Consider the following 26,184-nt stretch of genomic DNA (forward strand, 5'->3'; position numbering starts at 1 on the left):
TCAAGCAATTCTCCTGCTTCAGCCTCCCGAGTAGCTGGGACTACAAGCACATGTCACCACACCCAGCTAATTTTTTGTATTTTTAGTAGAGACGGGGTTTCACCATGCTGGCCAGGATGGTCTTGAGCTCCTGACCTTGTGATCCACCTGCCTCGGCCTCTCAAAGTGCTGGGATAACAGGCATGAATGGCTCCTATTTTTAAAGATATCCCAGTTCTAGAAGAAAACCAGAACTTTCCTCCAAATTACACAAGTGAAGTATATTAGAGTTTGATCAATATCGGTAAGTGAATTCTGACCAAAAATGGGGAGGGTGCAAGATCTGGGTCTATTTTGAATTGATTTTTCCTTTTATTTCATTCTTTTTTTTTTTTTTTTGAGATGTAGTCTCACCCTGTTGCCCAGGCTAGAGTGCGATGGTGTGACCTTGGCTCCGTCTCCCAAGTTCAAGCAATTCTCCTGCCTCAGCCTCCTGAGTAGCTGAGACTATAGGTCCGTGCCACCACACCCAACTAATTTTTGTATTTTTAGTAGAGATGAGTTTTCACCATGTTGGCCAGGCTGGTCTTGAACTCCTGACCTCAAGTGATCTGCCCTCCTTGGCCTCCCAAAGTGCTGGGATTACAGGTGTGAGCCACCTTCCGTGGCCAATTTTATTTCATTCTTTTTTTTTTTTTTTTTTTTTTTTTGAGACGAAGTCTCACTCTTGTCGCCCCAGCTGGAGTGCAATGGCACAATCTTGGCTCACTGCAACCTCTGCCTCCCAGGTTCAAGCGATTCTCCTGCCTCAGCCTACTGAGTAGCTAGGATTATAGGTGCCTGCTATCACACCTGGCTAATTTTTGTATTTTTTTTTTTAGTAAAGACAGGGTTTCACCATGTTGGCCAGACTGGTCTCGAACTCGTGACCTCAGGCGATCCACCCACCTCAGCCTCCGAAAGTGCTGGGATTACAGGCATGAGCCACTGCGCCTGGCCTATTTCATTCTTATATTTGTGGCATACAGGTCGCAAGAAGAAAGAATGTTAGAAAGGGTGAATAGGTGAAAAATATTTAAAAGTTGTATGGGTTAGGCACTGTGGCTTAAGCCTGTAATCCCAGCACTTTGGAAGACCAAGGCAGAAGGACCACTTGAGTCTGAGACCAGCCTGGGCAATACAGTGAGACTCTGTCTCTACAAAAAATTTAAAAAAGAAATAGCCAGGTGTGGTGGCACACAACTGTAACCCCAGCTACTAAGGAGGCTGAGGAGGGAAGATTGCTTGAGCCCAGGAGGTCAAGGCTGCAGTAAGCTGTGATGGCACCTCTGCACTCCAGCCTAGGTGACAGAGCACGACTGTCAAAAAAAAAAAAAAAGTTTTTTGAGTCCGGATTAGAACATCAACCCAGAAACAGTAAATAACCTATTCTTTAAACTCAGTTTTCAAGGCACACATAAGCTCATTGGAGAAGCAGCTCATTTGGATACGCTTGACTAATTCAATGCCTATCCTTTCCACAGGGCACCCATGGCAGTGCCAGTGAATATGCACCAGCCAAAAAAACCAAAACGAATAGCCCCTCTCTAGTATTCAGCAACAGCACAAGCTTTCAGGTGAACTCACTTGATTTCAGTGAACATGTTTACAGACTAAACGATTCTAGAAACAAAACACTTGGGGTAGCACGCACCAAAGGGACTGGCGGGTATGCTGATAATGGCAGTAGGGAGGTAAGCAAAAGATCATTTTGATTTGAGCTCAGATTTACTTTTACTTTCAGCTCAAATGTCCCATATGTGATTTCTGCTTCTCCAAAGATAGAAATCAGCTTCAGTGAGTTTCTAACTTATTTTGGCTCTAGCCATTTATGGTGCCAGGGATGCATTACATCAGGCATGAGCCTTCCCAGGGCCTTGACCCTGTAGAGAGGACGCTTCCCCAGAGCATCAACAGTGCACTCAGATCCAAAGGTCTCCTGCCCTGGGGCTTCTTTTAGTCCTGAAGAAGAAAGGGGATAGGCACAGTGACTTTACATGCAGGGAACTACTTTTTGTTGTAAACACTGTAGGAACCACACAGGCAGTCTGCATTCTGCCCAGTTGGCTATAAATGAAATTCTATTTATCTTTTCAGAAGGTGGGTCAGTGAAAATATGAGGCTTCTGGAAAATCCTGGTATGTTTATAGTTTATACAGTTCCATAAACTACCAATTCCCTCGTCTAAGCCAGTGCATACTTACAGCTCTGGCAATCACTATATAGACAAGAAGTCATGTTTCCATTCAGAAAACACACCTAAGAGGTAATGCGTGACCTAAAGGTTCCTGAAATTTGAATGGCTGATTTTACATTGAATATGCAGGATAAAACCTCTTTGTGAGCAATTTACCAGGTTCCTTAAAGAGAACCCCAGTAAAAAGAAAATTCTTGGATAGTGACAGATAAGAAAACATACTTTGTAAAAGATATTATAGGATGTTCACCCTTACAAACCTCTTGAAGGCAATGTTTCACACAGTGATCTGAACACCATGGAGATGTTCAATAAAGCTGTGTTAAATAAATTTTAAAAGAATTTTTATTTACTTCACATGCTTTTAAAACTGTCTTTTCAAAAGAGCTGCTTAAGAAGCCAAAAAGAATTACTGAGTTACCCTTTGAATTAAGTCACTGATAGTAGAAGAGGACATGCTTCTAAATTTGCTTTGAATTAATCAGCACTCTTTCTTGATCTGCATAGAGCTGATGGCATTCATTCTTGAGATGGCTGAAAAGAAGTATGTCTGCCACAGGCAGCACATTTATACACTGTGAAAGGGTTTAGGGATGGGAAAACCATGGCACGTCATTTACCGGACAAGTGACCTCCCCAGTCCCTCTGTCTAATGAGGACTTCAAAAAGCCAGGCTCATTCGCAGCTCCTGGTTCTAACCAGTGACCCAGGATGCATATGGCTGTACCTAGGGAGGCAAGTCATAGCAGGTGGCAGAAAGGATAAATGTGTTTGTTGCTCAGCATACAAGGCAGTCAATTAAGCAACCAATTCCACACTGAGGAGGATAAGCATCTGTAGAGAGGGAGAAAAACATCATCTCTGATTCAGCTTCATTTCAGCAGCAAGTGCATTTTTACATCCTCACAACAGGAACCAGAGGATCATTGGAGAAGTGGGGTGGGAACTAGGAAGGACCTGCAGAATTTCCAGACTCCTTGTGAGTTCGGGGAACACCTTCACAGAAGGAAGCCACGGGGAAGCGGACCACACAAGGAACACATTTCTGCAATAGTTTTTGAGCAGCACAGCTTCCTTTAAGAGAAAGGACTAGGCTAGGTGTGGTGTCTCACACCCATAATCCCAACACTTTGGGAAGCCAAGGTGGGACAGTGGCTTGAGGCCAGCCGTTGGAGGCTTCAGTGAGCTATGATGACATCATTGCACTCTGGCCTGGGCAACAGATAGAGACCCTGTCTTAAAAAAAGAGAGAGGAAGAGAGAAAGAGAGAGAGGGGAGAGAGACAGGGGAGAGAAAGAGAGAGAGAGGAGGAGTAGTCGATTCCACAGATGTGGCTCCTGTATGCAAAAATGTTCATCACAGATCACCTAAATTAAAACATGGTCTATTCCCTTCATCAAAATGACAAAGTAACAACAGGAGAGGGAAGGAAGAAAAGATCAGGAAAGCCACCTAGGGGGAAAGACTTAAGCAAAAGTATCCTTACTCCATTTGTACAGCTTTGGGGGATTTTCTTTTGTAGGATACAGCCGGGCTGTACTGCCATCCATTTTGCCTGTTCCTGGGCTGCTGGACTTAAGGCCTGGCCACAGCTACCTGATCTTAATCTGTAAGGATACTGTTGCTGGAGTTCTTACAGCCCCATCTCCAGAAAACAACTGGAATAAACACAAGATGCATTCTTCTCTTGAATATTACACTCTAAAGAATTTTTTTGAAAAACATGTCAGACCTTTTTCCTACGTATCCAAGGCTAAATGAATTCCCTCTTTCAGAACACTTCTACATACAGAACAAACCTAAATAGGCATCAAGGCCTATTTCCAACACCCTGGTACAGACCAACCTCATTCCATGCCTCTGCTCCCCTTGACCCCAACTTTCCCTTAGCTAGGTCCTTGCAGAGCCTATCCAGAGTTGTCCAAAAGCTTGAAACCTATTCCGTTATCCAGTTGGGGAAGCAGGAAGTCACCAGTCTAAGTTAAGAGACTCAAGAACAGGTACCACGCACCAGTCCCCACCCTGCCCTTGGGCACATGCCTACCTGGGACTTGTCGGAAGGAAGGTTGGGATGCACACTTCTGTAGCCCTTGGCAGCGAGTGAAGAGGGCTGGGCATTTCCATTGGCATCAGCACTGGAAGAAAGCCTCCACTCATCTGAGAAATAGGGAGGAAAAAACCTCTCACTCACAGGGAATAACTCCCTGGTTCCCCTGTAACTCCGGGGTCCTTGGTAGAAGGCCAGAAAGGTGAGAATGCAAGAGAAGCCATACCTGCTGAAGAAGGCTCTGGCTCCAGACCTACACGTGGTGCAGAAAGGATGAAAACAAGAAAAGGGGAAAAACAGAAATGGTTACATTTGCAGGAAACAAGCATGGAACTGCATAGAAGGTTGAAAATCCAGCACCCCGTTGTTTGACACAAAATGCCCTCAGTCACGATGGCCTGATTACCATAGGAACCCACTCGAAACCATGATGTGCTCACAGGCACTGACCTTTGAAAATACAAGGCTCACATTCACAGGGATGAAGAAACAATTGTTACTTGACATTCTTATTTTACAGACAAAAAGGCAACAGAATTCTCTACTGTCCAGTCTCTACTCACTGACTCTCATTCCCCTTCCTCGAGCCTGCTGTGGGCTCAGAATGACCACTCCCAATCAACTAACAGGCCCAGGAGAGAGAGAAGTGGATAAACACTTTTTCCAGGGGTGCTGGTGCTGGACTAAGGGGCAGAACATGACTTAAGCTGGGAGGTATCTGCTGCGATAAAGACTTTTTTTTTCTCCCTCCCTGCTTTTCTTCTTTCCATTAAATGAGCCACATAAACATTTCAAAATCTAATCACCCTTCCTGAGTGTTCATCACATCATAAAGCACCCTTGTCTCCCTTCAGCCTTCCCAGCCACTGCCTGATGCATTTCAGCCATCCTAAACTTCTAGTTTGATCCACATAGCACATAGCACCATGAGGCAGCAGAGTGCAGTGGTTACAAGCCTGACTGGAAAGGCAACTGGGCCTCAATTCATATCCTGGGTCTACCACCTAAGGGTTCTATGACCCCGGGCAAGTTATAAGCCTCAGTTTGCCCATCTGAAAAACGGAGATAATGATATGCCTGTTTTATAAGTGTTGTTAATAAGAACATTTATGTATGCAAAATGCCTACCACAGTGCCTGGCAAAGCTCAGAAAATGTTTGCTATTTATCACCTTCTGTATCATCTCTTGTCTCTACTCTCTATCCTTGATCTAACCCAGGGGTCCACAGACTTTCTTCTATAGAGGGCCAGATAGTAAATATTTTAGGTTTTATGGGCCATATGGTCTCAGATGCAACTACTTGGCTCTGCTATTGTAGGACAAAGGCAGCCACAGATGATATGTAAATGAATGAGCATGGCTGTGTTCCAACAAACCTTTATTTATGGACACTAAAATCTGAATTTCATAAAATTTTCATGTGACATACAATACCATTCTTCTTTTGATTTTTCTTTCAACCATTAAAAAATGTAAAAGCCATTCTTAGCTCGAGGGCTGTATAAAAAAAGGCACAGGCCAGATTCCACTCACAGCCACGGTTTGCCAATCCCTAATCTAGCCAAGCCTTAACCCCTTGTTCTCCCAGGCTGCCTCCTCTTGACTCACCATGTAGAGAAAGAGGGACTAATACTGCAGTCTCACTGCCCAATCCTCCATTTCAATGTGGGTCCCTCAGGAGCTAGACATGGGCTTTCCAGATGCCAAGTTGAGATTTACAGACATTTACCGAACACCTCTCTAAGTGCCACTGTGAGTCACTGTTACGCCCATTTAGTTTTAGTTCAGTGTACACAACAACTCTGTGAAGTAGGTAATCACTCTCCTTCATGGATGAGGAAACAGAGAGGCCAACTGACTTGCCCAAAGTCACACAGCCAGGAAGTGACAAAGCAGTCAGCCCAAGTCTCCAGAATCCAAACCTAGCACTCTGCCTACCACCCCCACAGCCACCAGCCTCCCATCAGCCACGAAGTGGATGCTATGCTTCAGAGAGGTGGTGGGAGCCAAAAAGAGCTGGAGCAGAAGGCAAGGTAGGGTAAAGGTTCCGAGTGATTGGCATTCACGTATAGCAGTGGTGTGGCTGCATCAGGGCTTGCTGAAACACAGGTGGCTGGGGCTGGATCTCGGCACTTCTGATGCAGTAAGTGTGAGGTGAGGCCCAAGAATCTGCATTACTAACAAGTTTGCAGGTGATGCTGAGACTGCCAGTCCGTAACCGACACCTGGAGAACCACTGATAAGAGGCACACTCAAAAACATCCTTATTCTGGAAAACTAGCTGTATCCATTTTATTTTTTCCCCTTTAAAACAGTTTTTAAATTTAGCTACATATTCTTTTAGCAGGTTGCCTGTTACATTTCTGCCACTTCCTTACAGACAATTCACTGCCATTTGTCTTCTCCACCCCACAAAAACTGCATGCAGTCGGCCCTCCATATCCACGGATTCTGCATCTGTGAATTCAACCAACCGTGGATCAAATATTGGGGGAAAAAACACAAAATAAGAAAACAATAATAATACAACATTAAAAAAATACAGAACAACAACTATTTACATAGCACTTAGGTATTACAAGTAATCTAGAGATTATTTAAAATACACAGGAGAATGTGCATAGGTTATGTACAAATACAATGCCATTTTATATAAGGGACTTGAGCATCCTCAGATTTTGGTATCTGTGACGGTCCTGGAACCAATCACTGGCAGATACCAAGGGACAACCGTAGTTGGGAAAGGTACAGGACATGTGTTTTGCTCACATTACTGCAATGTACCGGCTTGTATGACCAGGAGCAAGTTCACTAGCCATGCTAAATTTTACTTTTCTCATCTATAAAATATAATCCTTACCCCATACTCCTCACAGGGAGTATGATTCTTTGATTCTCTCCAATCGAAGAATTGGAGAATCTTTGAGAATCAAAGATCAGGTACATGAAAGTACCTCTGAGTGCACCACACTCCCTGTCGCATCCAGACGGCTCCCTGGCCCAGAGCTCCCCTCACTCCTGGCAGGCCCTTAAACACCTGGTGACATGCCGTGACAATGGTCCACTTCTTCCCTCATAGCTATCACTTTTACCGTTCCATCCTCTTTACTAAGTTGCTATTTCTAGTCCACCTTTGTTAAATAAGTCTATCAAATTTATTAGATTTATGCATATACTAACGTCAACAGGTTCTGAGTGAAGAGCTATCTAATGAAGGATGTAAACTTCGTACATGGAATTGGGGACACATTATTTTGCCCACTTTCTGGTTCTCAGTTGGGTTGGTTCTATTCAAGTGACACTAGGAAACAGCTATGTCATGGAAAGCTGAAATGTGAACTGTTCTTCCAAACCTCCAGGTATCATGAACGGATCATCACTGTGACATAAGATTGCCTAGTTTCAGCCCTGAGTCTCTATCTTGCTAACTGCATATCCTGCGGCAAATGACCTGGCCACATCTGTGAAATGGAGATAATATCTACCTCTTTTGAATCATGAGGACTAAATGAAAGTATTTGGCATAAAGCATGTGCTTTGCAAAATCACAATTCAAAGCATAAGGGGGGAAAAAAGCCATGGACAAAAATGAGCATTGTTGATCTCTGCCATGTGATAAATAGCTTTAAGAACAAGATCCTTAGGGATAGATCCACTTTTTCTTCTCATTCCAAGTCTTTAAAACTGTTCCCCTTCCCCTACCCCAAAAAGGCAGTTCCCAGGACCTCTTAAATGTTCCTCTCTTCCTTGTTAAAGGAGAGCTGTATTTCTGACATCTTATCATCCTTCATCTATTACCTCATCTTCTGAACCTGGAAGGTTGGTAGCAGCCCAGGGCCATTTGTGCCTGTGTGCAGAAGTATGAAATTTTGCACACATGATCATCCATTATTAACTCCTCATTGAAGAGACTGTCAAAATGCTTCTTTCAATAAACGTTACCTTAGAGCTCCCAAGGTCGGGGGAGTGCCTCAGAAAGTTGGATCCTAGAGAGCTTTTGCAGTCCTGAGAGACCCACCCTTTCTGCAAGAAGCATAATTTACTTTGCCTTATCTTTTCCTCCAGCTGTTCTTTATTTGCAATCTTTTCTGGCCTGTGGCTGTAGCCTCCTGATATTTTATTTTATCTCATCTCATTCTATGCTAATTTCATTATGACTTGTTTTAAAGTCTTTTGCTGATCAGTCAATTCTTCTTGGGATCTTAGGATAATTTTCACTGAGTGAGTCTTGATGTGTTCTGGTAAGAGTATTTAAGAGGTAGATGACAGGTGTTAATAGTAAGTCTAAGGGTGTTCCAAATCTTATTTGTGTTTATTTTGTAGTCCTACTGTACAGTAGAGAATTTAACTTTATCCAAAAAGAGATCTGGCGTTGGCCCTCAGCTTCTGGGATGTAATCTCTGAGCTCCTGGAAAGTCATGCCTGATAGGAGTAACTTTGTTTATCTGGGGCTTTGAGTCACACCAATTATGTGACTTGGGGTGGGGGCTTTGAGCCACCAGGAGCTCAATCGATTAAGAAGTTGGACTGAAGATTGAGATCTGCCCTGTGGGCAGTGGATCATGCTTATGTAATGGAGCCATGGTAAAAACGCTGAACACAAAGGCTCGGGTACAGTTCCTGGTTGAAAATGCTCTGAGAACACTGTCACACATCACTGCTGGGAAATAATATGTCCTGACTCTCCACGCAGAGTAGGCAACAGAAGCTCCGCATTTGGTACCTTTTCCAGGCTCCAGCCTATGCGCATATTCTCTTGCCTTTTTTAATCTGTATCCTTTCCCTATAATAAACCATAACCCGGAGTGTAGCAGCTTTCAGTAAGTTGTGTGAGTCCCTCCAGCATTGTACCAAACCTGAGACTGGTTTTGGGAATCCCCTGAACTTGCAGCTGGTGTCAGAAGGGAGGGTGCACTCTTGTGAGGACTTTTCCCTCCAACTTCTCAGCTGGCCCTAATTCTCACACATGTACTCATCAAAAAGACTCTAATTTAATGGAGGTACAGGGTACCTTTAATTGCTTCAATGTTAACCTTCTTATGGTATCTTTTTGCTACTGCCATTCCTGGAGAGCAAATGTGACAGTCAAAACCAGAGGAAATAATTTGACTGCAGGTCCAAGAATCTTTACGTCCAAAGCTAACTTTGCATTCAAGAATCAGGCAGTAAGGACTGGAGCCAACTGGTACAGAATTAACAAAATATAAGGGCTGAACTGGACCCTGGCATCTAAGTCAGAACACAGGAATTGATATATCAAGCCACAATATCTTTAGACTATACCAGACAGAAAGCTTGGTAACACACCCACCACCAGCTCAGGCTCCCTGTCTGGAGTGAAAACACCCTGACCTGGGACATGATCTGAACCAACATGGCCAACGCTCAGACCTGGTGTGGCAATGAGGTCAGGAGGCAGGGATAAGGTGTTGAGGTTTCTCCTGGGGGCAGGGAGTCGGTACTAAGATTACTGCCATTCCTTTCAGATGGTACTGATCCAAAAACCAAGGTCCACATTCAGAGATGAGGAGGCTGATCAGGAAGCTGTGGTCAGGGATCTTGAGTTAAGCCACCACTTGAATGGACGAGTCTGGAGAATGAGTGTTAACTGGGCAATTTCAAGGGCTCTCTCTGTCATTCCACCCCCGAGAATGTCTCCATTCTCTCAAAGTTCATGTGGATGCAGATGGCTTCCAAATCCACACATTGGACTCCAAATTTCCAAATTCTCATTAGAAACATTCTCCTGGAAGTCCTTCTCTTGCCAAGAAACTCAACATGTCAAAAGATGGAATTCAACATTCTTTTCAGCACTCTTCACAAATCCCCCCATCTCCATGAGCGCCACAATTACTCTCCTAGCCAACCAGGGAAGACATCTCCTGGGCCACACGGAGTCTTACCTCTCTGTGGTCCTTAAATACATCACAAGAAGCCCTGGTCATTTCATTCTCCAAAAGACACTTTGACCCTCAGCCTCTGCTCTTCACTCCCATTGCCACCATGCTAGGGGTGAGGCCCTCATGGCTTCAAACTGAAATTATTTCAAATCTTTAACAAGCCTCTTGACCTGCAGGAACTAGAATGGTTACTCTTAAAAAGCACTTGCTTTGGGCCTGTGTCAAATGCTTGACATGAAAGAGCTCATTTAGCTGGGTGTGGTGGCTCACGCCTGTAATCCCAACACTTTGGGAGGCCAAGGCGGGCGGATCATAAGGTCAGGAGTTCGAGACCAGCCTGGCCAACACAGTGAAACCCGGTCTCTACTAAAAATACAAAAAAAAAAAAATTAGCCAGATGTGGTGGCACACACCTATAGTCCCAGCTACTTGGGAGGCTGAGGCAAGAGAATCGCTTGAACCCAGGAGGCAGAGGTTGCAGCGAGCTGAGATCGTACCACTGCACTCCAGCCTGAGTAACAGAGTGAGACTCCATCTCAAAAAATAAAAAAAAAATAAAAAGAAAGAGCTCATTTAATCTCAACAACTCTGTTATGGTCATCTCCAATTTACAAATAAGGCAACTGAAGCCCTGTAAGGTGGAGTAATTTGTCCATATCACAAAGAGAGTAAGTGGCAGTGCTCAGCCTCAGTAGAGAACTGTGTGAAACCAGAACTATATCATCTCTCCCAGGTGAGGGGGTTGGGACAAGGACTAGAAATAGGGTGCACTGCTGAAATGTGGGTATCAGGGGGCCAGGTAGGGACTGGAGCTTCCAGTCCAGGCAAATAATCAGCAACCTGGACACCTATAGGCATTGAAGAAGGTGGCAAACAGGGAGCAAGTCAGAGAGGAAGCAGACAGAGCAGCTGGGGGACAAATGCCGTCCCTGGTGAGAAGGGAGGGAGCCAGACACCATCTGACATTAGCTATCTGCAAAGGCATTGGGAGTAGGAAGCAATCCTTGGCAAGAGCCATCCACTGCCTCACACTTGGGCTCCCAGTCCAGACTGGGCTTGGCTGTCTGCAAATACCGCTGAAAACTGTTTTTATGAAGCCAGGGAAGGCCCAGGAGCTCCTAGGCCCCAGGATAGGACAATAGACTGGTATGGACCAGCAAGTTGCAATCTGGAGGTTGACATAGACACTGTCAGAGTCAAGAGCCAGCAGGATGCTAGCCAATAGGTAGCCAGGTAAGGGGACAAGATTCCCATTCCTGAATTGTCTATACTCACATTCTCATTTTTTTTTTTCTTTTTGAGATAGAATCTTGCTCTGTCTTCCATGCTGGAGTGCAGTGGTGTGATCTCACTCACTGCAACTTTCACCTCCCGGGTTCAAGCAATTCTCCTGCCTCAGCCTCCCAAGTAGCTGGTATTACAGGCGTGCAACACCATGCTTGGCTGATTTTTGTATTTTTAGTAGAGATGGGGTTTCACCATGTTGGCCAGGCTGGTCTCGAACTTCTGGCCCCAACTGATCTGCCCACCTCGGCCTCCCAAAGTGCTGGGATTACAGGTGTGAGCCACTGCGCCCGGCTTACTGACATCCTCTTTTAAGCCCACTCCCCAGTGTTAACTCATTCTAGTCTGCTTTGTATACTTAATGAGCATGTGGGGTTTTTTTGTTTCCTCTACTCAAACCCAGTTTGTTCCTTTACATCCAAACTGCCCTCCTGTACCATCTTAAATTTATCACCAATCAAAGGGATTCCATTTGTGTTAGGCTAATTTCCAAACTTCCTAAGGTCACAGAGCATTCTGGAGCTAGAAAGGCTTGGAAAGCATCTGGCCCAAGTTCCTCATACTTGATATGGACTCAAAGCCACTAGGACTTACCCACAGCCCGAAAGGAAGATGGATGACTACAAGTCCACACCTGACTCCTCTTGCAACGTACTGCCTTTTGCCCTCACCTAATGCACCTAGAATTGCTCTCTTTTCCTCCTTTCTCATCACAATTCCAAGTGACTCACTCAGCACCTGGCACATAGATAATGCTGAATGAATGTATGCTTATTTGGATTCGATGATCTCAGTTCACAAAGATGAATTTACTGTAAGGTGTGAATGACTGATAACTATCCCTTAATTCTTCCGAGTACAGTATTTGCATTTTAAAACAATCTGATGATGGTTTGGTGAAAAAGATGTGGTGAAGTTTCTTTTCACCAAATTAGCTGGTAGAAATATGTAAGACATAAACGTATTTTGGGACAAGAGAGTGTTTCCAAAAGTGCCTCAAATCCACACACGGGGCCGGGCATGGTGGCTCACACCTGTAATCCCAGCACTTTGCCAGGCCGAGGCAGGTGGATCACTTGAGCCTACGAGTTCAACACCAACCTGGGCAACATGGAGAAACTCTGTCTCTACAAAAAATGCAAAAATTAGCCAAGTGTGGTGGCGTGCACCTCAGCATCTTGGGAGGCTGAGGTGGGAGGACAGATTGAGCCCAGGAGGCCGAGGCTGCAGCAAGCCATGATTACATCACTGTACTCCAAGCTGGGCAACAGAGTAAACCCTGTCTCAAAAAAACAAAACGAAACAGAAAAAATAACAAATCCACACACGGTACTGGTAGCACAGGCGTGCACCCGGTGGGCATTGTGTTCTACGTCAATGCCACACTGTAACCACTAGAGGGAGCTCCAGGCTCCCTCTCCACCACCTCCATTTGCTGCCAGAGGACGGGACAGCTGGTTTGTAAGGTTATTTGACTGGGCCAGGGGACTGCACATAAAGCCTTTCTCTTTGCATCATCACTTAGGATTCTCTCTTCTCCAAATGCTCTCTAGCTTGGGAGTGGGTCGTCCCAGTTAGGCTTGGAGAGGCTGGATGAGGTTAGCCTTAGAATAAAATAACTTTGCCTTCTCTCCTCACCCCCACCTTTCCAGCGGGTCAGGAGTCAGGGCTGGGCTCAGGGATGCAGGACCAAGAAGCTACTCTGTTGACTTTTAGGGCTGTGGGCTGCTCGGGCCTGCCCTCAGCCTAAAGATAAAGAAGCCCTCACGGGACCAACATCACCAGAAAGGGGTTTGTGCTCAAACCCTAGCCTGGCCTCATCCACCAGCATGTGCCCCGGCACCTGTTATGGGTAGCTGGGAAGGAAGAAAGTCAGTTTCCAGGACGCTAGGTCTGGCCATTTCCATCCTACATATCATATCTGTCTGATCACAACACACCACTCCCGCTGCACCAGAAGGGTCTGCATACCCTACTGCCTAGCCTCTCTGGTCCCAAGGGAATGGTCCTCCCCTCCATTCCATTTCTCCCTCCCTTTCCTTTAAGAAAGCAAGCTCCCATCCCCTACAGCAGCAGCTCTCAGATGCGGTCCTTGCACTAGCAGCATCGGCATGAACCTGTCAGAAATGCGAACCTTCAGACCCTATCTCAGACCTGGAAGTGGGAACCCTACATTCTAAAACTCCGGGCTGGGGCCCAGCAACCTACCTTTTTACTCCAAGTGATTCTGATGCAGCTAAAGTGTGAAAGTCACTGCCCTACAGAGTGGAGAGGTGCTGTCTCACCCTAAACTAACTGTGCCTGATCTCGAAGTCAGCATTTGCCGACTACCAGAATACTTGGGCTGTGCAAAGTCGTCTCTGGAGAGGCCAAAATAATCTAATCATAATCAAATAGCAGCTAACATCTAACAGTCTATTCCATGCCACCAGGCATGATACACAGCACTTCATACACTTCTTCCTCACAATAATCCTATGAGGCAGATGCAATTATCAACCCCATTCTACAGTTCATTAGGATTGAGAGAGAGTGAATAACTCGACCAAAGTCGCACAGCTGACAGGTGGTGGGGACAGGGTGTGCACAGAGATCTACCCAGTTCTGAAGTCCCAGTTCTAAACCTCAATACCTCAGGTTTCCCAAGTGATGGGTTAAGGTGGGGAGATGGGCTTCATGTGGCTTCTTTGATCTCCCTTTGCTCCTAGTTTACACTGGGCCTTTGAACTACTCTCCTGATCCTGCTCCCGCAGCTGGCTGGTGGCCAATCCCAGGCCTGAGCCCTCCCCACCTCTGCTTTTCCAGGAGCAAGGTCACTGAGTCATCCACACTTCTCAGTCTCCCCTGGCTGCACCTCCAGCCCAGCCTGGACAGGTCACAGTGAACCTCTAAGGAAGCAGGGATGAGCTCTGAGAAGCCCAACCTCTAGCCCATCGCACCGCTTACTTACCCCCCATGCCCTAAGCTATTTCAGTCTGCATGAGAGCAGTCTGCAGAGCACTGGCTCTGGTCACAGGATGACCTGCTCAGTCAAAGCTAACATAAAGTGTGGTTATTGCTGTGCCTTCATCTGCAGCATGTGACTGTCAGTTTGAGGCTTTGACCACTACCCATCCAAAGGATTTGACTGTCCCAGGGGACCCTAAGAGAACCCAGAGGTATCTGATGAACTCACACCCTCCTGAGTAAAAACACCAGAGCCTCCTCCCGCCCCTCCCAGGTGGCTTTGAACAGCTTTCCCTAGCTTCCTCGCACCTGGTTTGCTTTCATGTTGCGGGGTTTCCTGAGGGCTCGCAGGGCTACTGCTTGGGGTTTCCCTGTAGGAAGACGAGGCCCGGAGAGTCACCGCTCCCTTCCCAGTGCAGATTTTTGTAGGATCCATGTCTGAAAAGAAAAGGTCCAAAATTGAAGACTGAATCCAAGACTCCTGAAGGATTAAAGGACAGTTGGTTAGCAAATTGTTACAGCCGGGGAATGAGATGAACCTGGTTACAGCCACGCGAAGTCTTTGAACACTTGTGGTCAATGAAATTAATCTGTGGGTGGTGGAGAGGGGCAAGTTTTCAGAGGTTTACTGTGCATCATGAAGTTAGGGGAACATGACGGCAATGGTGAGTTCTGAGTAAATGGATGAGTTATACTATCAGCTGAAAACATTTCAAAATGAAAGCAGGTTTATTCCTTTTATTAAATGAAGTTTAGGTTGGTGAGCAGACTTCTGACCAGTTAGTAAGGCACAGTTCAAGAAAGAGTTTATGAAAGATGTTTCAAGCTTCCAGACCGTACTTCTCATTGAAGACCAAGTTGGCAACTAAGGAAGTGGGGGGGGTGGGGGGTGGGGGGGTGGTTCCATGGAGAACAACTACCCCTTGCAGTTTTCCAGTGGGAAAAGGAAAAGCAAATCTTGGATCAGCAAGTCAAGACTCCCGAAATGCTGAGACAGAAGGATATGCTGCCTGGCAAGAAAGCTCACGAGTGACAGCCTCACTTTCCAAACGTAACAAAACTCACAGCAACAAAAACGACTCAGAAGGCTAAATCCTTCAATGAGCAGTGTCCACCGCGCCTCAGCTGTCTTCACAGGGTCCTGGCGTCTCCTACAGTTTCACTAGGGCCTAATAACAGACCCGGGTCAACTTTGAGAGTTTCCTTGAGAAAGATTTCAAAATACGCTTCAAAAGATCTGAATGCCATCCTGCAGGAAATCAGTCACGGAGGCAGGGAACCGGGGCAGACCACACAGTTCTGGGAGGCACACGCACTGAGTGTTTCTTTATGTGCAGCTGAGCTATGCAGAACGCCACAGTTTTGTTTTGTTTTCAAATTGCTCACAGCTTAGATCCCTGACCTAAAATTGTTACAGTTAGGATTACAGGTTGACAATTCAGGGTGTGTGTCTGGGCAGGATGTGAGTTCAGACATCCAACTCATCCCCATTCCCGTCCGAGGGCAGAGAGAAGCAAAGCCTCTTCTCTCCTTCCTTTCCACGCCAGCAGCCCCCTTCCAACAACTCAGGGAGAATGATCACTAGCGTCAGACAAGGGAATGGACCTGCCTCGTCAGCACCTCTTGTATTGAACACAATGCACGAAACGCACAATGTGTGGCGGGGCAAGCGTCAGCCTTGGAGAGCATCTGACTTATCCAACTCTATCAAGAGGCTAAGCGACTGATGTCACCAAACTATTGGGAAAACTGGTTCACAGTCACTTCAAAAGGATGAGGGGCACACTGATGGATGCAGCCCATCCATAGGTTCCTGGACACACAGCCCAGTTACTTCTGAAAGCGCCACTGGATAAAGTACTGTGTAGGCCTCATGTGTCCCACTTTGTAGAGAAGGAAGCGATGAGCCAGAGCTGACATCTGAACTGTACTCCCCCACCCTCTGGAGGGGAGAGGCAGGAAGTGGCTGCAGGTAAAATTGGGGAAGGCAAAGGGGATGCTCTGGGATGGCCTGGTGAGCATCAGAGGCGAATCTAGGTTGGGCACCTAAGGGCAGCTGCTTCAAATTCAGCTGAGTTCAGAGGTTCTCTGTGAGACCAGGTTAATTCTCAGGGAGACTGCAGTTTTTGCTAAAGAACTGGGAGTTGGAAACCTCCAGGGAGAGCCTAGGATGTCCATGCACCTCAGACCCATCCCAAAGGGAAAGTTGAGCCTCCAGATTGACCCTCTTCCTAAAGAAAAGAGGGGCAAGGCCTCTGTCCTCGGTTCTTCCCCACATTCGCTGGCTCCCAGGAAAATGCACACACACATTGACATACACAGAGGAAGGAAGGAAGCAAGCTGAGGAAGTGAGACGGAATGCCTCCTAAACATGCAACGATTCAGCTCAAAGTGCGTGTTAGAAGAAAAGAAGAAAGGAAAACCATGCCATGATCTGCTCACAATTAGAGAAAATCAACCGACCCAAGGAGATACCTGTAGGGAGAACTAGGCCTGAGGCGTTTTTCACTGTCTTCACAGGAATGATTTTAACAGCAGAAATAGAGCGTGCGCGTAAAGGGTCGGCAGTTGCTGAAAACACAAAAGGGTAAATGGTGCATCCAGAAAGAACATTTGGGAAACACTCAGGCAGTTGAGGAACTGGGCAGGGACAATAGGAGGAAGTCGCCCACACAACAAGAACAATACAAAGGGCAGTAGATGCAGTAATTAAAAATAACCTGCTTTCTCTCTTTAGAGTTCTAGGCCAAGACAACAGACCCCTCCCCTCCAACTATCACCCAAATACAGCTGGTCAGTGTTGATCGGTGCCTCCTGCCACACCAGGAGCTTGCCAAGGCTCTGGACAAAGATTTACAGAGGCACACAGATGGCCTGGCAAACAGAGGAAGGGGAGAGCACTCAGGGTCCACAGGGCCTCTTGGGAGAATGCTGGGGAGTGGGTTCCGAGGAGGAGGGCTGTGGCCCATGGGCTCCAGATGAGTGGAAGAACGAAGGAATGAGATCGTGAGTTGCCTGGTCCCTTCAGCCATCAGAGCTACTTCCCCCATAGCATAACTTCCGGGGTCTTGTGCCTGCTCCGACAACTGTAGCCCTCTGGCCCCAAGCAAAACAGAGCCCCCATCTGTTAAACAGCAGATGGCCTTGCTCAAACCCACCCTTTCCTGGTCAGGAGGTGCCAAGTGTCCAAGTGCATATGTAGTCTCTGGGCAGCACCCAAGTGCACAGCCCAGAACCCCAATGCCCAGCTGAGCTAAGGCAGAGCAGGGATGCCTGCCTGGGACGTGGTGAAGGCTACCACTTGAACATCCTGGGTGCTCAAACTTATCTATCTGCAGGGTCTCTGGGCTCCCTGCCTGCCCAGATTCTGTAATCTCATGGTAGGCACGTTCCCTAACTCTCCTCACACTGAGCCTGTTGTGAGGCCTCCCCTCGTCCTCTCTTTCAAGGGCAGCACATAAAGAGGGATGGGAGCTCTGTGTGAAGGTGCCAGAGTCGACTGTGGCCACAGATCTACAGAAACACAACAGGTAGGGCTGTCTGGGAACAAGACCGCCACTGCAGTCAGCATCGTGTTGATGAGCCTGTCAAGGCAACAGAAGGGAGGCATGTCGGCCAGAGACAGTGCACCTTCCAGTCCATCCTGCTGTCAGCTCACCTCATAAGGCATGGGGCAGTCACACGGCGCCTGGCCATCAATGACTAGGTTGCCAACGACGCTACTGCATGGATTAAGACACAAATGTGCTCTCACAGCATCCTCTTGTCTGCTCCACCTGGGAGATGGGCTTGGGGGAGACTTTTGTAACCATTTTCAGAGGAAGAAGCAAGAGGCTCAGTGAACTGCTCAGGCTCATTCAGTTCTCAAGCGGAGAGGCTGAGACCGGAGCTCAGCTATCCCAGCTCTGGTTCAGTAACCTCAGGCCACCCTGATGCCCTTCAGGTCACCCCTGCCTGCTTGTTTGCAGAGAAAGGTGAGTCTCACCAAGGAGAGAGTGGGACCATTCCACCTGCCACCTTCCCCCACACGCCTTAAGTCTCTTGTATAAATGAGTTCACATGGATGGGGTCAATGACCCCACAGGTTTTAAACTAATAGGGCCCCCACCCTCCCCAAGCTCCTCACTGGATGCTAAACACATGCCTGCAGCCACTCCACAGGCACTGCCCCTCAGAGCTCCCTAAGTGCAACTTGGTTGAGACTGTGCAGGGCCCCACACCATGGGTGCAGAGGGGCGACCAGGCAGGGAGGCAAGAACAGGAGCATGGCAGGTCCCCTCTGGCCACCAAGGAACCCACTCCCACACCACCTGGGCCCTGTACCCCAGCCCCTCCTAATCTCTGGACATACCCTCTACGGCTGGTTCCTTTCACACTTTGCCTTGTCTTAAAAGGAACACTTTGTTGACCCAGATGGAAATTACAAAGATCAAAATGCCAAATTGTTTGGAATTATTCTTTGAGATGCATCTTGACTTAAATGCCCAATGCAAGGATTCTGGCCCTTCCTCTTGTATACCATAAAATTTAGTGGGATGAGCATTCATTCCAATTTTGAATTTGAAGCAGAAATAAATACAGCAGATCATAAATTCCCTCATCTTGTAGATAAGGGAACCCACACCCACAAAGAAAAAGGGCCTCTCAAGATGTCCTGTTCATGAGTGGCAGAGCTGGGACTTGAACCCATGCTTTGTCACTCCAGCTTGAGCGTCCATCACACCACACAGTAAAAGTGGCACCGTGAGCCCCGTAGCCAGGCTATCTGTGCAGCCACACTGAGGTCAGGATGAAAGTCTCCAGGCTAAGCAGGACCTCAAAGGTCATCGCATCCATCATTCATTTCACATTTAAATCTTTTATCCTAAAAATTTTAAAAACCGAAACTATGAGAGGATGTGCATTAAATTAATGCCACTGAAATAATTTATTTTAATGATTTAGGTTCTTGCCTTAGGGTCAGGACTGTGAACACATCACTGTTTATTATAGGTGAAGGTAAAAGGCTGAGCAAGGGATATTTCAGGCTAATAAATGCCATCTGTACCAGGCATGAAATATGCCTTGGTCCACATATCTGATCTGTCATTCACAGCATCCTTGTGAGCTAGGGAAAGTTTTTAATACCTCACAGTGGGAAAATGGCAGCCTCAGACTCTCAAAATGCAGCAACAGGCTCCAGGTCTCAGAAAATCGGTGTAGGGAACAGGTCCCCAGTTTACGGCTTGGTTAGGCCAATGATGTTTGCACCAGGCAGATGGGATGGCCCCGGCCTGACGTACTCCGCACCTTTAGAAAGGCTTTCCAGTACCAATCCAGACTTCTCTCCAAGAACCTTACCTTTGTCTTGCCCATTGCTGCCAGGTGCCAAGCCATTCACCACAGCTTTGGAACCACCATCACATTCTGCAAGAAAGAAAGAGAGCATGAGGTTTGTGAGTAAGCTGCCCCAGCACTTACTGAGTCCTGTGTGGCACGAGGTGCTGGGGTCAGAGGCAGGAGGAAGCAGAGTGGTCCTGCCCAGATACTTTCAGACCTCTAGGCCTTGGTTCCTATGAGGCCCTCTGCCGAGAATGCCTCCTCCTCCCTTCTCACCTGATGGAAATTCCACGCATCCCTGGGGCTCCCCTTGGATGTCATGTCCTCTGTGTTGGCTGAGACTTTCCTGAGTTCTGCTCAGTTACAGAAGCTGAGATCCTCCCTGCTCACCTGTAGCCTAAGCCCCGTCCAGGTCCCCATCCCAAAACAGATAAAGGCAGGCCAGGGAAGGAAGGCCGACAGGCCCTGTCACCCCGGGACATGTGTGCTTGCAGGAACCCCTCCAAGCCCAGAGTTAACCAAGCTACAAACATAATCATGACTAGCTATGGGTTTTTAAACACTGACTTGCCTGGTGTGAGGATCCATGCTTAGCATTCCATAATTAGCATCTCATTTTATCCTGAAGACCCAGACCTCCAGAACTAGGAGTTAGGAATGCCTATTTTATAGATAAGAAAACTGAGGCAGAGAGGATTCCAGGCCTGCCCAAGATCACTAGGCTGAAATTTGAATTCTGGTCTGCCCATCTCACAGCTCATCTTCTTCCTCCCCAAATGGGATAAACATTTGGGTTTCCTGATATATATATATATTTTCTATTTCTCCAAATGCTGGGACTGAAGCTTAGTCCCATACCCCTGTAATTCATTAGGCTGAGACTAAGTCACCTTACCTAGGCCCTTTAACAACCAGCCTCCCAAAAGGGGGGTCACCTGCTATAAACCACACTGACAGGCCAGTCTGGATGCTGCCTGTGGGCCATACAGGAGCAGGGCCACTGCCCCACCTGGTGCCTGGGCTTCCCCATTCCGGCCCCACAGGCTTCGGCCTGTTAATTGCCCACACCCACCTATAGGTGAAGGCTAATTCTCCTAGATGTCTGAGTCTCCCTTGAGCTCTGATTTCTGAGATGGGTGGAAGAAGGGTGCTGGTGAGAAGGCCAGAAATCCAAGTACCTGCTCTAGTTCCCTCTGTGACTGTAGGCCTCGCTCCAGGCCTCCCCAAGCTAGTGTGGGGCAGCCTCTGAGCTACCAGCAGGCCCAGCCCCATGTTCTTCCTTTCTTTTAATTAAATGTAACAACCAAACTTGAAGAAATTTTGGAAAGGTATTTAAAAATTAGTAACTCCATGTCCTGAAACTCAAACCTCTGCAGCACAATGTTGGTGTCCAGCTTCCTGAGTTTGATTCAGCAACAGTACACACTAGCTGAGTGATCCGAGCCATATTATTAACCCCTCAGGGCCTCAGTGTTTCCATCTGTGTAATGACGGTGGCAAACCACGCCCCACCTGTGAGGGTTTTCCAGGAGAATGTAACAAGATCACACAGGTAAAGCACTTCCCCCGGTGACTGGCAGCCCAACCCAAACCTGGAATAAAAAGAATCCACCATTTTCACACTGCTCTTTCCACCAGTGATTAAAACAAATATTTCCCATGTAGCTACTTTTCTCCTAATGACCATTTTAACAGCGGCATAATATTCCATCAAGTAAATACACATAACGTACTTACTTGTACCCCCACTTCATGTGGGTGATATTTTTTGTTTCCTTGGAATTAAGATAGAAATTCCCAAGAGTGGGATCATCAGGTCAAAGGCTCCAGAATTTCTGAACTCTTCCTAGGCAACACCTCCTTCCAACCCCCACCTGAGAGAGAGATTCTGGGGTGAAGTCTCCTGGGCTTTTCCACACCCATACCCTTCTTCCAGGCCCCTCCCTTCCTCCTTCTCTGGCCCTTGATGCCAAGAGAAGTAAAGCAAAGTGAGGCCAGTTCTGCCGCTGGATGAGAAAGTAGATTTAGGCTACAGAGAAAAAGTTAAAAACAAAATAAAGCAAAACACCATGGCCTATTTTAAATGACAACAAAAGCAAAAAGCCAAAGAGACAACAAAAAATGAGTGACGAAGCAGGAGCTACTGGCAGTACCTGAGCCTGCTTAGAGGGGAAAAGGTGCACGGCCTCTTTGCACACAGCAAAAGCACTCAAGGAATTGCTGAGAAGCCAAGTCCCTGGCTTTGCAGGGAGGAACTCTGAGCTCATAACAGTAAGAGCCCAAAGATGAAGCACTTGCCATGCCTTGGACACAGAGCTCAGCACTTTAAAAGCACTGCCTCAGGCCAGGCACGGTGGCAGAGAGGGGTGGATCACCTGAGGTCAGGAGTTTGAGACCAGTCTGGTCAACATGGTGAAACCCTGTCTCTATTAAAAATACAAAAAAATTAGCCAGGCGTGGTGATGGGCACCTGTAATCTCAGCTACTCGGGAGGCTGAGGCAGGAGAATCACTTGAACTCAGGAGGCAGAGATTGAGGTGAGCCAAGATCACACCACTGCACTCTAGCCTGGGTGACAGATCGAGACTCTGTCTCAAAAATAAATAAATAAAAGCATTGCCTCACTTAATCCTCACTAAATCCCAATGAACTGGTGTTTTTATTATGTCCATTTTGCAGAGGAGAAGGGTCCACCACAGTCCCAAGCCTATGCAGCCAGTAAACAATGAGGTGAGGGTGTGGGCCTCAGCTATTCCACCCCAGAGCCTTCCTAGGTCTGAACTACATACTGTCCTGCTCAGAACTTGGCTAAAAGGGCATTGTATGCAAATAAATGGAAAAGGGTGATTTTTAATCCACAGAGGTCACTGACAACACTCACGAAATACTGCAGGATTGGGAGACCCCGGAATGAGATATCCACATGGTCATCTTCCCACCCCACAGCCTGCCCCACCTGCAGGTCTCAGGAGGCTCCAGGGCACGCCCAGTAGCCTAGGTGGGGCTTAATCTCCAGATGGAAACTTCTCTGCTCCAATTCTGGGTTGGAAAGCTGACAGCTCTTAGCTGCATGATGAGCAGGGATCTGTTCCCATCTCTGTCTTCCCTAACCCACATTTTCTACCTCAGCTCAAAACTAAAAATACTCAAAACTGATTATTTCTTTAGGTCTTGACTTTTACTACCAAAGACAAAGCAAAAGAGGGAGCAAACTGCTCTACTAGCCTAGATGAAGGAAGCATTAGATTAGTTCACATCCTTGGGCAATTATGGCCAATTAGTTTACTTTTGCTGCAGTCACCCAGACTAAGAAATGCCATGAAGGTGTACACATATGTCAAATTTTATCAAACTGTATACTTAAAATATCTGTGGTTTATAGTATGCCAGTTACATCTCAATAAAGAGAGGGCTAATGTGCATGTAAAGTGTATAGCACAGTTCTTTGGCAATAGTAGTAGGCACTCAAAAAATCATTAACCATGAAGGTGATGAGAGTGATGATGACAACTTATGACAAAGCTTTGGCATTCACCCAGGTGGCAAAAAATAAAAAATAAAATGCCAGAGTGGGGCCTTCAGGGTGCGTGGGAAATCTGGGTAAACTGCCCAGTTTGGTAGATAAGAGAAATATGAGTTTAAAATGACTTACCAGAACTCATGGTGGTGGCAGGACAAGTCGTCTGCAACTGGGGCTCTGAACTGCTCTGTAGAAAAACAAACACCACACAATGCAATTGATGAATGGCAGGTTCGCGATAAATCCCAATGGTTAGTATTAAAAATGCAAACACTGTAACCCTTGATAAAACAGAGCTGAACCAGGAGTCACCTGGCCAGGCTTCTGGTTTGTGGTCACCCACATATTATTGTGACCTTGGGCACATCACTCAACCTCACTGGTTTCAGTTTTGTTGCCCATACTTGGTGCTAATGTTATCCAAGATCCCTTTTAGCTCTAACATTCTATTAAAAACCTCAAGCTACATGAGTTCACGTGGTTTGAAGAGAGGGTAAAGGAAAGGGAAAAAAACACATTTTAGGAGAAAGAAGTAAAATCACAACACAAACTGATTTGAGAACTTACTGATCATACTGAATGCTTATATATAGCTTACTATGCACAAGGAAATGTTCTAAATGCTTTAAATATATTAATGCATTTGACCCTCACAACCCTAGGAGGTAACCACTAATGTCAGGTTAGTTTACACAGATGAGAAAACCGAGACACAGACAGGTGAAGCTGTGTGCTTGCTGCAGTGGAGGAGCTGATACTGGAACCCAGACAGCCTGACTTTCTGGCCCAAGTTCCTATGCACTGTGCTCTACCACCTGGAGGTGGGAACCAATCCCTGATGTTCAAATGGATAACCCCTTACTTTAGTAGGGTCTCAAAGAAAGCTGAAATTGTACTGACAATGCCCCAATATATATCCAGATCTTTTATTGAGTTATAGTTTGCATATAACTGAAAATATCCATTTTAATTGTACAATTCGATGAGTTTTGACAAATATATACATCCTATAACCACCACCACAATCACAATATACAGCCTTTCCATCACCCCGAAAAGTTCCCATGTGTGTCTCTACAGCCAAGTACCATCTCAGGTCCCTATTAAAGACTGATCTGCTTTCTGTTACTATTGTTTTACCTTTTCCAGGATCTTATATAAATGGTATCATAGTATAGGTAATCCTTTGTGTCTGGCTTCTCTCGTTTAGCATAACACTTCTGAAAAGCAACTGGTTAGATATGGCTGGGTCAATTTCTGGACTCTTTTCTGTTTCAGTGAGCTGTCTTTAATAACTCACTGTCTTGATCACTATAGTTTTACATAGCCTTGAACTCAGGAATATGAGTGATAGAGTTTAGATATTTGTCCCTGCCCAAATCTCATGTTAAAATGCAATCCCCGATGTTGGAGGTGCGCCTGGTGGGAGGTGTTTGGATCATGGGAGTGGATCTCTCATGGCCTGGTGCTATCTCTGCAATAGCGAGTTCTCACAAGACCTGGTCATTTAAAAGTATGTGGCACCTCCCTCACCCTTACTTACGCTCTTGTCGTGTGACACGCCTGCTCCCGCTTTGCCTTCTACCATGATGGGAAGCTTCCTGAGGCTCCCCAGAAGCCGAGCAGATGCCAGCACCATGCTTCCTGTACAGCTAGCTTACAGAACTGTGAGCCAATTAAACCTCTTTTCTTTATAAATGACCCAGTCTCTGGTATTTCTTTATAGCTGTGCAAGAATGGCCTAATACAGTGAGTCTTCCAACTTGAGTTTTTTTCCAAAATCATTTTGGCCATTTTAGGTCCTTTGCATTTTCATATAAAGTTTAAAGCCACCTCATCAATTTCTACCAAAAAAAGTCTGTTGAGATTTTGACTGGAATCATGTGGAATCTATAGATCAATCTGTGGAAAACTAACATTTTTAACAATATTGAGTCTTCCAGTTCATGAGTATGACCTATCTCTCCCTTTTTCCAGGACTTCTTTAATTTCTCTTGATAATGTTTTGTAGTTCTTTCAAAGTACAAGTCTTGTACATACTTCGACTAATAAGGTCTTACTGAACACATCTGAAGGTCACACAATCTGAAAAACAAGTCCTCAGAATATGTAGAACCTTGATATTTCAAGTGTGATCCACAGGCCAGCAGCATTCACATTAGCTGGGAGCTTACTGAAAATGCAGAAGCGGCCGGGCGTGGTGAGTCACGCCTGTAATTCCAGCACTTTGGAAGGCCAAGACGGGTGGATCACCTGAGGTCAGGAGTTCGAGACCACCCTGGCCAACATGGTGAAACCCTGTCTCTACTAAAATACAAAAATCAGCCGGGTGTGGTGGTGGGTGCCTGTAATCCTAGCTACTCGGGCGGCTGAGGCAGGAGAATTGCTTGAACCTGGGAGGCGGAAGTTGCAGTGAGCCAAGTTCATGTGTGCCACTGCACTCCAGCCTGGGTGACAGAGTGAGACTCCATCTCCAAAAAAAAAAAAAAAGTAAAGAAAATGCAGAAGCTCAGACTCCATCCTGTACCTACTGAATCAGAATGCGCATTTTTTAACAAAATCCCAGGTGCTCCCTTTGCATTTTAAGGTGTGAGAAGCAATGATACAGAGGAAACCCCTGGTTCACGAATTCTGTAATAGGGATGTGAAGATATGGTATGAAGGTCTGCAAAAGGAGACATGCTTTAGCTTCTTCTTTTAAAAAAGCTGAAGTTGGACACTGGTTTCCTTTCTGGATGGTTGCTTTGCTTACTGTCCTTGTAATTAACAGAGTAGAATGCTAGGGATGAACAGGAAATCATTCTAAGTCCATCTCTGCAGCCCAAATCAGCAGTAACTTTGCCTCTGTCACTGTCAAATACATCTGAGACTACCTATGACCTTCAATAGCTGTCCCCACAGATGGTTCTCTAAGCTGTGGAAACATTTGTTCTTTCGATTGAGAAACACACA

General features: G+C 46.3%; 1 protein-coding gene across 17 annotated transcripts in view; it reads right to left on the reverse strand.

The window, feature by feature from the left end:
* The window catches only part of SORBS1 (sorbin and SH3 domain containing 1), a 251,763-nt gene that overhangs the window by 106,008 nt on the left and 119,571 nt on the right, over nucleotides 1-26,184 (reverse strand). For 9 of the 17 annotated variants that reach the window (XM_054521431.2, XM_063727051.1, XM_063727047.1 and 6 more), the window contains 5 exon segments: nucleotides 23,365-23,419; nucleotides 19,734-19,799; nucleotides 14,703-14,831; nucleotides 4,489-4,515; nucleotides 4,260-4,372 (listed from right to left, as the gene is read on the reverse strand). In XM_054521431.2, coding sequence (XP_054377406.1) covers nucleotides 4,260-4,372; nucleotides 4,489-4,515; nucleotides 14,703-14,831; nucleotides 19,734-19,799; nucleotides 23,365-23,374 — 345 coding nt within the window. In that variant the 5' untranslated portion in view covers nucleotides 23,375-23,419. 17 annotated transcript variants of the gene reach the window in all.

This window comes from Pongo abelii, chromosome 8, assembly GCF_028885655.2.
Source record: "Pongo abelii isolate AG06213 chromosome 8, NHGRI_mPonAbe1-v2.0_pri, whole genome shotgun sequence".
Taxonomy (NCBI): Eukaryota; Metazoa; Chordata; class Mammalia; order Primates; family Hominidae; genus Pongo; species Pongo abelii.